General features: G+C 37.2%; 1 protein-coding gene across 1 annotated transcript in view; it reads right to left on the bottom strand.

Moving 5' to 3' along the window:
• LOC107751115 (voltage-dependent P/Q-type calcium channel subunit alpha-1A-like) overlaps positions 1-14,154 on the bottom strand; it is a 78,297-nt gene that overhangs the window by 3,934 nt on the left and 60,209 nt on the right. Inside the window, exons 34-41 of the mRNA XM_016566721.1 lie at positions 11,964-12,069; positions 11,366-11,473; positions 8,928-9,031; positions 6,751-6,857; positions 5,222-5,363; positions 3,400-3,519; positions 1,769-1,786; positions 1,021-1,056 (exon numbers count right to left, since the gene is read on the bottom strand). Coding sequence (XP_016422207.1) covers positions 1,021-1,056; positions 1,769-1,786; positions 3,400-3,519; positions 5,222-5,363; positions 6,751-6,857; positions 8,928-9,031; positions 11,366-11,473; positions 11,964-12,069 — 741 coding nt within the window. The remainder of the gene's footprint in view (positions 1-1,020; positions 1,057-1,768; positions 1,787-3,399; positions 3,520-5,221; positions 5,364-6,750; positions 6,858-8,927; positions 9,032-11,365; positions 11,474-11,963; positions 12,070-14,154) is intronic.

A 14,154-nucleotide genomic window follows, 5' to 3' on the forward strand; every position in this document is an offset into this window, starting at 1 on the left:
CAGATATAAAGACAGACAGACAGATAGATAGATAGATAGATAGATAGATAGAAAACAGATAGAAAACAGATATAAAGACAGACAGACAGATAGATAGATAGATAGAAAACAGATAGATAGATAGATAGATAGAAAACAGATATAAAGACAGACGGACAGATAGATAGATAGATAGATAGATAGATAGAAAACACAGATATAAAGACAGACAGACAGAGATAGATAGATAGATAGAAAACAAAGACATAAAGACAGAGAGACAGACAGATAGATAGATAGATAGATAGATAGATAGGTCATGCCTTACATGCGCTGCAGCTTTTCTAATTCAAGCAGAACCATTAAATAAATACTCATGTTTCTCTGCCATAGCTGAGCACACAGAACCCAATCCAGCCAAAAGAAGTTCAGCACATTTGTCCATGCACACATCCGGATACATGATGGTCAACATGACAATCTATAGCATGTGTAGACACACAAAGACATACTTGGGCACATAACGCTCTTCTGCATCAAAACATGATCTGAAAACTGAAATATCCCTTTACACTCGTCTTCACTCACACACATAATGCTTTATGCCATGCGCCAGACTGAAACATGCTAACAACATGACCGTTATTGGCAGCAGGTTTTCCTGTTTAAAATCCATGCGTCAAGAACTACGAGACAGCGAAAGCTCCCCATGTCCACAGGACCAGAAATACAGAGATAAGACACAGGCAGACACACACACACTCACGCACGCACACACACACACACACACACACACATAGGGATACAGGGCTGCATAAGTGGACAGGAAAAAGGTATATAGAGAGAAAGGTACAGCGACGGACAGAATATACAAAGGGAAAACAGGAAAAGAGGGTGAATAACAAGAAGGATGGCATGAAATAGAGTTCAGTGTGACATCAAGACATAAAGAGAGACGCAGACTCCTAAAACAGACAAAATAAGAGAGCGGGAATGAGGGAGAGCATGGAGAAGAGGCAGAAAGCCAGAGATGGTACATACACTGAGGTTACTTCCTCGCGGCCTGTGTCTCCGTCGCTGTTGAACAGCAGACAGACGGTGCGCAGAACAGGACACACGCATGAGACCACGAGACGATACATACAGAGCACAGCAGAGAAAGTGTGTGAGGAAAAAAGAGAGAGGGGGAAAATAAAGGAAGTAAAGAGGAAATGGAACAAGGAAGGAAGGAAGAAAGGAAAAGGTGAGTAGAAAATCAAGGGGCACAGAGATATGACATGAAAATGGTGACAAATTCAATGTGCAATATGACAGAGTGGGCAAGAAAGATCACAGGGTTGAGAAATCATCAAAAAAAGAAGAAAGGAATCGATGGAGTAAGAAATGAAAAGACGTGCCATGGGAAATCCATGAAGAAGGAGAGAGACCAAAACAAAGGAAGCAAAAAAAAAAAATGGAGAAAGAGAGAAAAAGTAAAACCACAAAATGACAAAGGAAAAAAGAGGACATGAATGACAATGAAAGGAAAAGGGAAACAGAAAACCACAAGGCATTATGGGTTAAAACGGAAAGAAAAAAACAAGATTAAAGGAGAGATTAAAAGCAAAGTGGAGAGGAGAAGAGAAAGAGAGAGAGAAAAATAGTGATCCCCATTTTAATTTAGAGAGAGCACAGAAACACACGGGCATTGAAAGGAAGGGGTTGGGGGGAGGTGGAGGAAAAGGAAAGAGAAAAAAGACAAAAATTGAGCGAGTGTATAGGAAGATAGGAAGCACACTAACACACTTACCGCAGCAGAACGCACACTCTGTGGGGCAGAGCAGTGTTAGACAAGAGTGAGTCACAAGAACAACAACCACATCTATGTTACAGCTTTACACGACATGCACAAACACAGACTTTGGATCCTCACACTTCCTGGTGTGTACTGTACACACCACACTTCCAAGAAATGCTGTGTGTGTACACACATTTATGCATTATAGCATAATAGCGTAATTGCTTCTATGTGATATGTTGTGGGTGTATGTTTGCGGAATAGAATGTTTTGAGCATGTTACTGCCTCCAGAGGTTGATTTGTGGTAGTGTTTCAAAAGGATCTGGTGAAATATCTCATCAGGTCAGGAGGTCACAGTACATTGGGTATGCAAAGCAGTGCATATGTTCATACTTAATTTTGGCCTTTTAATGCATGTAATGGGACACGTCTTCAATTTAGTCAACAGTTAACTGCATGGCTACTTTCATATGTGAACTGTCCTATAACTTTTTTTTTTTTTAACTCAACTGACAAATGGATTAAGAAATGCATTTGGATGCAAATGTTTTCTTAAATTATGTTGCATTTAAAAAATAGTGAAAGTATTTTTAAATGTTTCATTTAACTAAAATTTTAAACATTAATCAAAGAAACTTTAATTAAAAGTGACAGTAAAGACAATTTGAATGTTTTCTGTTTTCAAATAAAGTCTGTTATTTTGAATTTTACATTTGTTACAGTTTCCATAAAAATATTAACCAGCGTTTTTAATATTAATTATAATAAGAAATATTTCTTGAGCACCAAATCAGATATTAGAATGATTTCAGAAGGATCACGTGACACTGAAGTTTGGTGTAATGGCTGCTGAGAAATCAGCTTTGTCATCACAGGAATAAATTACACTTTAAAATATATTAAAATAAATAACAGCTATTTTAATTTGCAATAATATTTTACAATATTGCGGTTTTAACTATACTTTTGATCACATAAATGCAGCCTCAGCTAACATGAGACATCTTTCAAAAACATAAAAAACTCCAAACTTCTGAACAGTAATGTTTGTCTTTATTTTTCAATTAGAAATGTGATTTATTAATTAATTTTAATGTTACAATTAGTTATGCTGTAAAACTTTAATTAAATATTTATACAATCAAATAGTTGATAATTCCATACAAACATGCTTTATCTAATTAGTTAGGGCTGGAACTATACATTTTGTAATTATGCACAGGCTGTTTTCTGTTACTTCTGTCACTACCTCAAATCCAGCTCTGGCAGCAGCACACTCCAGACACACCAAGGTTTTCTTGAAATTGAGCTAGGGTGTTATGATGATTCACAGAACCAACTCTCTCTCTCTCTCTCTCTCTCTCTCTCTCTCACACTCTCACACAGCCATGTATGTAAGTGAAGGTCAGGGTGGGAGCCACTTATCCATGTGCCCTTTGACTTTTGACAAAGACATGCTAGCATTTATTGGCTTGTTAGCATGACAACACACCAAACTTTTGAAGTTTGGTTCCCCCAACTGAAGCTGTCAAAGGCTGTTAGCTGGATAACTGACATAGGACGGATATTGGGAATGGATAACAGATAAAAGGTGGAAAGACCAAATGGGTGAATGGATGGATGAAAGAATGAAGGTGCTCACTTGGTTGTCTGCTGAGAGGCGTGGCATGGAGATGGTCCGCCCATGCCCTTCCATTGGGTGATAGGGCTCAGTGTCCGAGTAACCGTCCCCAACAGGCCCAATCTCTCTCATTTCTACCGTCTGCAAAACAGAGCAACAGCATGTGGGCTGGGCTGATGCCTGCTTCACCGGCCTACAGCTCTATCGGGTGTGATAAACCAGTAGAGGCCAACGTTTTGCGCAAAAGTGCAGTTGAACTGAAGAGTAGATTAACTAGAGGCCATTCCAAATGATGCATATCACTAACAGAGTGGAATAAAAGAACAGGTGCACACTAGTCTCTGACTATCAGCCCACATCACAGCTTATTCCGGCCAAGAAACGAGAGAAGACAGGAAGGGGTTGTCTGACTGATATATAGAGTATATAAAATAAAATAAACAAGCCAATGTTTGATTTTTGTATATAATGTTTAAAGACGAGTAAATCTGAATATTTACGTCACATTTACATTACATTTACTACTAATCATCCCAAATAAAATGTAGAAGCCATATTTAAGCTACTTCAAATTCAGGTTTGTTTTCTTGGGATATGGTTGTAAAAATAAAACAAAATAAAATAAAATAAAATAAAATAAAACTTGTTGTTCTGGTTCATATAACAATTTAAATAATTTAATTAATTTAACAACCTATTTTGCATACATATCCAAAATGATGAGAGCAAATAAAAAAAGATTGACCGATTTCAGGTTTGGTCTATAAAAAGGTCAAATATAGTAAATATTAAGATTCATATTACAAATTAATAATACAAATGTTTTACCTTTAACTTATTTTGCATACATATCCAAATTGTTGAGAGGAAATAAAAAGAGATTGAGTTGTTTCAGATTTCAAGCTACTTCAAATTCAAGTGTGTTTACTTGTGATATGTTTGTAAAAAAAATATATATATAAAAGCTGTTGTTTTATATATATTAGATCTTTTTCTTTACCAATCCAAAATCCCAAATTAAATATGATTCAACTCCTACAAAAAAAATCTGAAAGTCTTTCAATTATGCAATTTCTATGTGTACTTTTAAGTTTTGGCTTTGTAAATAATGGAAGACTTAATATTACAAATTTAGCATAAATGTTTTGCATACACATCCAAAGGGAAGAGAGGAAGTAGAACACACAGTACTGGTTGGATCGGGTCAGGTCACAGCTCTTGTTTACAGATCTCTTGTAGGCTGAGACTAGGTGCACACTGACCCTGTCTAATTGCCTACTACAGGTTTAAGTACTTTCCAACATGCTCATTATGCCTAAATCTGTTTATTCAGCATCTCCTTTGCTTCATAGTATTAGGATGAGTGACTAGTGCAGGGAAACATCAGGGTCGGATGACTGCTGAGCTACAGAGAAGAGTCACACTGAAGGAGAGATGAGAGTCTGGAGGGGGTTTGGTACAATCCAGCAGACAGTGAGGAAGCAGGCAAGCAGTGAAACCCCACCGCAGTCTGGCAGTGATGGAAGGGTCTAAACAAACGGTCTACAATGGGCAGTGAAGTTCATCAGAATGATTCATCAGACAGATAAAGAAGTGAGCTACAGACCGACAGAGACAGAAGAGATAGAACGAGTGATAATATGAATGAGAAGTGTGTCCAAAAGCAGCGAAAAAGGGACGATGGCCGGGAAGACAGTGACTGGCTAAACAGCACACAGTTCATTACCAAAGGCTGAGAGAAGCTGATATAGTCACGGCTGCTTTGACGATTTCCAAGCCAAATTTAAATTCAGATCTAAACAAGACAAAATTGCCTTTCTGAACTGAGGACCTCCGATATTACCTGTGGATTGTGACGGCTGTTGTGATGGTCATCAGGATACGGTCTGTCAGGGTTCCAGTTTTCTGGAACAGACTTCTGGAGCTTTTCCTGGGCTCGTGACGTCGCCCACGACTGGCTCTCACTCATTCCACCCTCCGGAGGCCTGAACCAGAGAAAGATGTTGGCTGGCTAATTCATTTACTCACTCACACATGCGCTTACATAAAAGCAGTTTTGTACCTACAAAATGCCCTTTGCAGACAAAAATAGTACAGAAAAAAACGATTACAAATGTATATATGTATAAACAGCAGAATTAACACAAAAGCAGATAGACGTATATCGAAGAATCGAAACGCAATGTGAGTAGAGTGACAGCTGAGAGACGGGAAAACAAAGAAAGAGCAGAAGTGCAGCCTATAAGGACAAGAAGAAAGACAACAATTAAAGCAAAGCTAAGCAGTGAAAGAGAAGACAAAGAGCACCAGTTGAAACAGGTGAATCTCATAAAACCTCTCAGGTAATATTTTACTCCAAAATTAAAAAGAAAAATAAGAAAATAAAAAATGAATGTTTAATTTGTACAATTAACAATTTTGGAACTGTGACATTATTTTCATGCCAATTAACCACATTTAATGACAGATTTTCATTACTCTGAAAAATACATACATAGTATATGAGAAATACATATGTATATATATATATTCAGTTTTTCTTTTTTAATAAATCTGCAAAGATGTCAACAATTCTGTGTTTTTCTGTCAATATGGGGTGCTGTGTGTACATTAATGAGGAAAAAAAATTAACTTAAATGATTTTAGCAAATGGCTGCAATATAACAAAGAGTGAAAAATTTAAGGGGGTCTGAATACTTTCCGTACCCACTGTATATATATATATAGAGAGAGAGAGAAAATAGAGAAAATAAATATTTAAATTGTAGAATGTTTATACAGTACTTCATGGCAGTATTTGTTATGCTGTCTATAATTATTGAATTTAGAATTTTGTATTACACAAAATAATTTTTTATTAAAATTTTTCATAACAAAAATATTTGTATTTCAGAATTTTTCCTTACTGCAATACAATTGTTTATTTTATACCATTCTTTTTAAAAATTAATTCATTTTATTAATGCAATAAACAACATTTTATCATTTCATTTTGCTTTTGGGAAGAAATATGGACCTGGATATGATTTCATGAGACTCACTCAGAAAGATTTAACTTAAAGCGGTAACACTTTGCAATAAGGTTCATTAGTCAACATTAATTAATGCAGTAACTAATGCTAACTAACGATTAGTCACACATTTGTTACAGTATTTATTCATCTTTGTTCATGTTAATTAATAAATGTACAACTGTTCATCGTTAGTTCATGTTAGCTCTGGTCCATTAATTAATATTAACAGATAAAACTTTGGATTTTAATAATGTATTAGTAAATGCTGCAATGAATATGAACTCAGATTAATAAATGCCTTACAAATATTTTTCATTCACATGACTTGCATAGAAAGACTATGCAGGATGCTACTCACAGGCTGTTGACAGGTTCCTGCGGCAACTCGGGGAGACCGTTCAGCCCCTGTCCACCTTCCTGGTTCGGGGATGGCTCCATGCGCTGAAACATTAATGGCGTTCGGTTCTGTGTGAGATACGAACATGGCCTGCAGCTGGGATCAGACACACTCATGGGATATGGGGTAACACACACAAGCCACCGTGCATTCCACAGGTGGTGGGGTACCAGACAGCAGAGGTCCCCCAGAGGGCATCATGGGAAATGGAGTTCTCCTGTGCCCTCGCCAACCTGAATGGAGTCCTCCATTGGGGCTGTGCTGTCTAGGTAGGTGCCGATGGCTCAAGACATTTCCATCCAACCCACCAGAAGATATGGGTGGTTGTAACAATTTGGGCGTGCTACAGTAAAGATCTGAGGTTCATACTTGCAGAACTACATGTTCTGGGTGGGTGAAACTTAAACTATGAACACTAGAAATCTCAGAGACCGTGGTAGCCCAAAGGTTACACCAAGAACCTCCCCTCAACATCCATTAATGAACATATTTGGCTAGACAAACGGTGTCCACACGGAGGGAGAAAAGATTCCATGTTAGTGACATCCTCACCAATCAACAAATGAAGGAAGACAAGACAAAACAGAGAAAATTACACACAACAAAAAAGAACAAGAGGTTGGCAGTGGATCCAATATGCCAAAAAGAATGGAAATAAGGAGGAAATATCAAAAAGAATTAGTTAAAATGCAAACAAGTTGACACAGACATAGATATACAGACATCATAGATGGTTATAGAGAGTGAGACAGCCACAAAAGTGAAGCTGATGTTGAGAGGACGGTGCTGAGGTACAGATGCAGTCAAGTGAAGTACGACAGGTAAAGAGACAGACAGGGAGGCAAGACACAAACATATATTTAGACCATTCCCTGATACCGACAGAGTGTCCACGCTCTTTGTGGTAGGCTCCAAGTATTACTAAATTGAAAATGCAGGCAGAAACTATAGACACTGTGCCTGTACAGGATGGAAACGTTTCTAGGGAAGGGGACAGGAGTGACACTGACAAAAGGCCATGTTGTATCATTCATCATTGCATATACTCAGCAAAACTACTGTGTGTGTTTTTAAGCATGCTCTAACTCTGTAAATAAAATGTGAAATGATCTTGTATATAATCAGTGTTTTTGTTTCCATGCCATAAAAGCACTAAAATATCTAAAGGTTTGCACGTACATCTTTTAAATCATAGTGCTCCATGTGGGAAGTGACATACACTACTGTTCGAAAGTTTGGGACCGATAAGATAAAAAAAATAATTCTATTGTTTTTCAGCAAGAATACATTATATTGATCGAAAGTGACAGTCAACAGCAAAGACATTTAAAATGCTACAAAAGATTTCTATTTCAAATAAATACTCTTCTTTTGAACTTTTTATTCATCAAATTATCCTAAAAAGATGTATCACAGTTTCCACAAAAATATTAAGCAGCAAAACTGTTTTCAACATTGATAATAAGAAATGTTTTTCGAGCACCAAATCAGCATATTATATTGATTTCTGAAGGATCATGTGACACCCAAAACTGGAATAATGGCTGCTGAAAATTCAGCTTTAGCATCACATGAATGAATTGCATTTTAAAATATAAACAGATGTAATAATATTTCACAATACTACTGTTTAACTGCATTTTCAATAAATGCAGCCTTTGTGGGCATAAGAGAAATAACAGAAAAAAATCTTACCGACCCCAAACTTTTTAACGGCAGTGTACATATCTAACAAGGGATAATTTCATCTTAAAATAGAGTGAAAGAGACATTGGCTGTGTCTGAAACTACAGTCAGCTGCATGCCTAACTGCCTATATATGTAGAGTCTGGTTTTCAACCATGTATTTGAATGCATATTTTGGGATATCTCATAACAAATACTGTATAAAAGCACCAATATGTGAATAAAGTTTTCAGAATGAGTATAAAAAAGGCAATGATTACTTCTAGAAATTATAACTTGAATCTTAGGTTAATATTTATAAATACATTTCAGACATAGCCAATAAATGTGAAGTTAACAAATTTAGAATAGCCGTGTGGACAGGCACGAATCAATAAAATGTGGTGTTACCAGTGTTGATTAGCAAAGCTAGAGAGCAGACTTGGCATTTGTTTGTTTGTCTGAAGTGGTACCTGCTCCTCACGAAGCACCTGCAGCTTTTTGGCCTTGCTCTGCCGGTAGTACTCCATGATCATCATGGCGGCGTAGATCTTGCCCACTGTCAGGTCTGTTGCTGCTGAGAGGATGAAAAAGTTAACCTGCACAATTAGACTGGGGTGGAATGGGACCCTGAGCCGAGAGGGGAATGGGAGTTGGAGACAAGACATGCCACAATCACAAGGTCTAGTCTCTCAGACCCAGACAAAACTCAGTCATGACCTCACAAGAAACCTCAATGGGAATGAACCAACAGAAGTTCTTCATAGGCCAGAATGAGTCTTAATCTGGGACTGAGAAACTAGACAACAGTTAAATAACAAATTACAAGACAAATTTCACAAATACAGCTGCCCCAAAATTTAGATTTAGACACTTAAGTCATAGTTATACAAGTATGAATGTCATTGCATAGACAACAAATTACCACATGAATTTTACTTCGCTTAGGCGTATTTGCTGTGACATTTAACCAATTTTTGTTAACTTGTTGAAAAATATTTTGCTTTCCTTAAAATAAATGTCACCTGGTGTGCTGCTACCAAATGCAATAACATTCAAAACATTTTAGTATGGCTTAAGTGCCCAAATACTTTCTGGTGCAACTGTATATACAACAACATAGAAACACACAATACACATTTTACACAATAGACACTAGACAAAGTACATCGACAAATACAAAACACCACAGAGCTGATAGTCTTTTCACAGTCAGATCCTCATTAATTAAAGAACTAGTAGTAGAACGACTGATATTTGGCATTTTTTTAAATATCGGCATCAGCCGATAAGTTTTTCTGTTTGGCCGATGCATTCGAGGCTGAGAACGGCAGCGCCTGAGCACACAGTGCTCACATTCTCCCTCTGGTTCGCTGTTGTCGTTAACAGTTCTGTCTAAATACGGATAGAAGTCTGCGACCGTGCGAATTGAATGCGGACAGGAGGAGAGTTCAGCTTCACTGGAGATGCGCGATCGACAAACTTTAAACTTGTGATTTTAAATTATGCTGCGCTTTATGCATTTGCCCACTGCCATATTCATGTCATTTTCACTGTGTGCTGTATGTAAAATGAGTGTTACCTTGGCTTTATTTGAAAAAATATGATTCCCAATGCACACAAACTTCCCAGATTACTTAGTGCCCTGTTGGTTACAGTGTTTACTTCCTTTTTAATTATATTTTTATTAAATATTTATTTATTTGTGAAAAATACTTTGTCATCTAAAGTATAAGTATGTTTATTTAACACATTTATTTTGTAATAAATTTTCAAACGATTTCAAATTTCTTAAATATGAATTAAAATAAATACAATTCTATCGGCTTATATCGGCCATTGGCCACCCTGCTTTCCAAGATATCGGCATCGGCTGTCAAAAAAAAAAAAAATATCGGTCGACCACTATAAAGAACCTCTCATTTTTCTCAAGGACCTTTAATAGCTTCACATTTCTAGCCTGTATTACATTCCTACAGGGACTCAAGAGCCATTTCACTATGAATATATGCCATGAATGAGGCAACAATAACAATGCTAGGATTACACTGTTTTGTGAGGAGCTCAAATTTTTCATCAAAACTCTGCAGCGGCATCCAGAGTTTGAATGAGACACATAACATATAAATTTGAAAAATTTTGAGCTGCCATAAATGACAAAGATATCCCTTCACATTAAACACTTTCTTGTTAGTACAATTTCATAGTAAAATGGCACGAAACCCCCAGGGATTGACAGTAAACCTTAGAAATAATTCTAAAGCATGCTGCAATTTCAAAATTAAAAAGAAAACATGCTAAAGGAAAGCACACAAAAGTATTTTTCATAGAAAATATACACAGATTTAAATACATTCTGGTCATCATATTAAAATGTAAAGTCTCTAACATCTGTAAACATGAGGTAATATCTCAGGCTACACTGTTTTTGAGGCTCTGTGGTCTGGAGGTTAAGCCCAGCTTTGTGCTTTACACGTGCTGGAGTGAAAAGACTTCTATAGAGGATCCGTCTATAGCGAGGCACCCCCTGATAACAGGCAATGAAGACAGAGGAGAGAACAAAGAAAGAGGGGAAAAAGGAAAGAGGTTGAGGAAGGGAGGGTATGTATTTTAGAAGTGGAATGACAATAAATCATAAATCATATAGTTGTGGAATGACAATAAGCAATAAATCATATCGTTGTGAGACAGAATGATTTTTAAATAGCATTAATATGGTAAAGCATGGTATTATTGAGCTAATTAACAGTGTAAGATGTTGATTTGTCATGTGGGGACAGGATAAGGGTTAGTTAAAGTGAAAGTGTTGCCTGATCAGAGGGTGCTGAGCGGTGTGGGCTGAGAGAAGCTGTCCTCTGATGAATTGGTGATCTTTGTTTTTTTTTTTTCTACAAACCCATCTGCAACTTACACTTATGTGGTGTTACCAGCAGATCCAGGTTCTTCTGGGAGAGATTTGGCCAAATCGACATCATTTCCTTACGGAGCTCGGCATCCATCTGGTGTTTGTCTGCGCCTCCTGTAAGCGTATGATGTCAGGGCAGGGGACATACACACACATACACATGCACATATGTACAGACAAGCAAAATATGCCAATACACCAAAAGCATCAGCGCAATATTAAAAATCACATTCATTCAGAAGATACAAGAGAGACACACAGACATATTTTTAAGTTTTTCATATGCAGAAAGAAAGAAATAAACAAAGAAAGAAAATTATTTTTTTATATAGTTTTTATATATCAAATGTAAAAAAAAGATTTTAAAAAAAAAGTTTAAAATAAAATAAAAAAGAAATAAACAAAACCAAACAAAGAAAGAAATGGGAATTTTTGGTATATTTGACTCAAATTTTCAACAAAAAATAAAAAATAAATACAATCAAAAAAGAAAGAAAAAGATCTGTTTTTATGATACGTATGGACTTATGTTTAATTTATATTTTTAGTCAAATAAAAGATAGGAAAGAAGTAAGGAAAAAGAAAAAGGGATGTCGTTCTATACCCTTAGCGATTTTGATGTCCAGAGCTGTGCGTATCAAAGCCATCAAAGTGGAGTTGAAATGCACCGTGTTGTCATCTGCAACAGGTAGGTCCATGCGTAGCAGTCTCTGTGAAGAGCCAATCAGAGGGGATGAGGGCAGGGCTGTGTAAGTTAAACCTCCAATCAGATGTTTTGGTGAGCTAATAAAAGGCTTGGGGAGCTCAGCAGTTTGTAGCCAAAGAATAAATCACTGGCCACACAAATTGCAGGAGATTAAGTTTTTCTCACCCATTTGATTGTAGTTTTGACTGTAGTTTCTTTTGATGATACTCATACAATCACACAAAAAGGGATCTGGGAAGACTAAGTTGGCATCTGTGAGAGCAGTTTTCTTAGACTGACAAATAATTGACCAACAATCTGCAGCCTTGTAATGTGTGAATGAACCATTCACACATTTCATAGAACATATACAGTACATACACATCAATTAAGTGACTTAATTGGAGCCCTCACAGATAAGTGGAGCAGTATCACATGGGATAAAGTCATCGCTTCATCGTCATCAGTGTTCCTCTGCCTGTGAAAACTGATCTCAGATCAGGCATAAATATCACTCACATAAGTATGTATTTTTTGGGACTGCCACTTGATTTGATATTCTGCATCTAATTCAAATTTCTACAATATAAAGTGCGCTTATAGTTTTTGGGAAGTGCTATCAACTGACCTTGAATCAGCTAGCAAAGGCTGAGGACACAAATGTCACAAAAGGCTACTGCTAAAGAGCTCCCCCTACCTGTCGGAGTTCATATATTTAGGATAAACCAATGAACGAAAGGGCACATAAAAAGTTGTTTTTAGATGCCGGTTTCATGCATTGGATGTACCTTCATGGAACTGGAACACACAAGCACACAACATGGCGTTAGTGTGAGGAAGTGAGCATGTGTTTGTGAGCCTGTGTATATTTGTGTGCCCATTTCAGACCAGTCCGTCGTTCCTTGCAGGTGTAGATACCAACGAGCATGAGCCGCGTTCCAGCGGTGGCCATGCAAAAGCACATGCAATGCAGCACGACCCCTAATCGGAGTTCAGCAATGGTACGACCCGTCCTCCCCACCGATCACAGCCCCCCCGAACATCAACCCCTACTCCATGCAGCATGCATTGCATGCACCCCCCTCCTCCCTCCCCACCCCTCACAGAACAAGAGCAGTGCAGCCACGCACAGAGAGTATCATTTGATCTTTCATTGACCACTTGTATTTTTGGGTTTGTTTAGCATCTTTATCTTTCTTTGGGTGATATCTCATAGGGTTAATTGCATTGCTTTTTTTGTTGTTGCTTTTTTTCTGATCTCTCGATGCAAAACGGGTGCAGTTTTTTTGAAGGTCAGATAAGGGGTGGCATTCCCTACGGAGTTAAAGAGGAAAAAATGGCTGTGTTGTACACCGAGAGGTGTAGGACTGGATTAGGGGGCAACAGGTATAGAAGTTAGTTCACTTCAGACTGGAAAGCCATGAGATGTGTACCACATATAAAAATAATGAGAAAGGGGGGAGTGGTGTGCTTGGCAATGGATAGAGAGAAAGTCTGAGAAGAGAAAGAGAGAACAAGAAGAATGCTGTTTGTTTGAGATGAGGGGAAACAATAAGAGTGAGGAAAGTGAAAGGAAGAGACTGGAGTCAAGGGAGTCTCAGCAAAGCTTTGTGAGGTCATAGCTAAATTACATTTCGCAAAATGTCTACCATAGAGGAAGTCTGTTCATTAGATCATAGAGTAGATGTCATTTTCAATTATATGCAAAATATAGATAGTCTGTCTGAGTACAACCAATACATGCAATGGGCAAAAGCTCCAGAAAACATTACTTGGGGGGGGATTTTAATTGCTTAAAATCTATTTTTTTGTGTGAACAGCGAAAAAACAAACAAACAAATAAAAACCACTTGAAATCTGATGTTTTCCAATCTCGGTCTAAATGGTCAGATGAGATTTAAAGTCGTTTTTTCCTCAGGAACGTGCAAATTGTCTGTATTACTTTCAAGTACACACACGTCCTCAAATACACTACTGCTCAAAAGATTAAAATAATATATATAATTGTTATTTTCAGTGCTGTCAAATTATTAATTGCGATTAATCGCATCCAAAATAAAAGTTTTTGTTTACATAATATATGTATATTTATTATTATGTATATATAAAT

Source organism: Sinocyclocheilus rhinocerous, unplaced genomic scaffold (assembly GCF_001515625.1).
Source record: "Sinocyclocheilus rhinocerous isolate Xijiao unplaced genomic scaffold, SAMN03320098_v1.1 scaffold1413, whole genome shotgun sequence".
NCBI lineage: Eukaryota > Metazoa > Chordata > Actinopteri > Cypriniformes > Cyprinidae > Sinocyclocheilus > Sinocyclocheilus rhinocerous.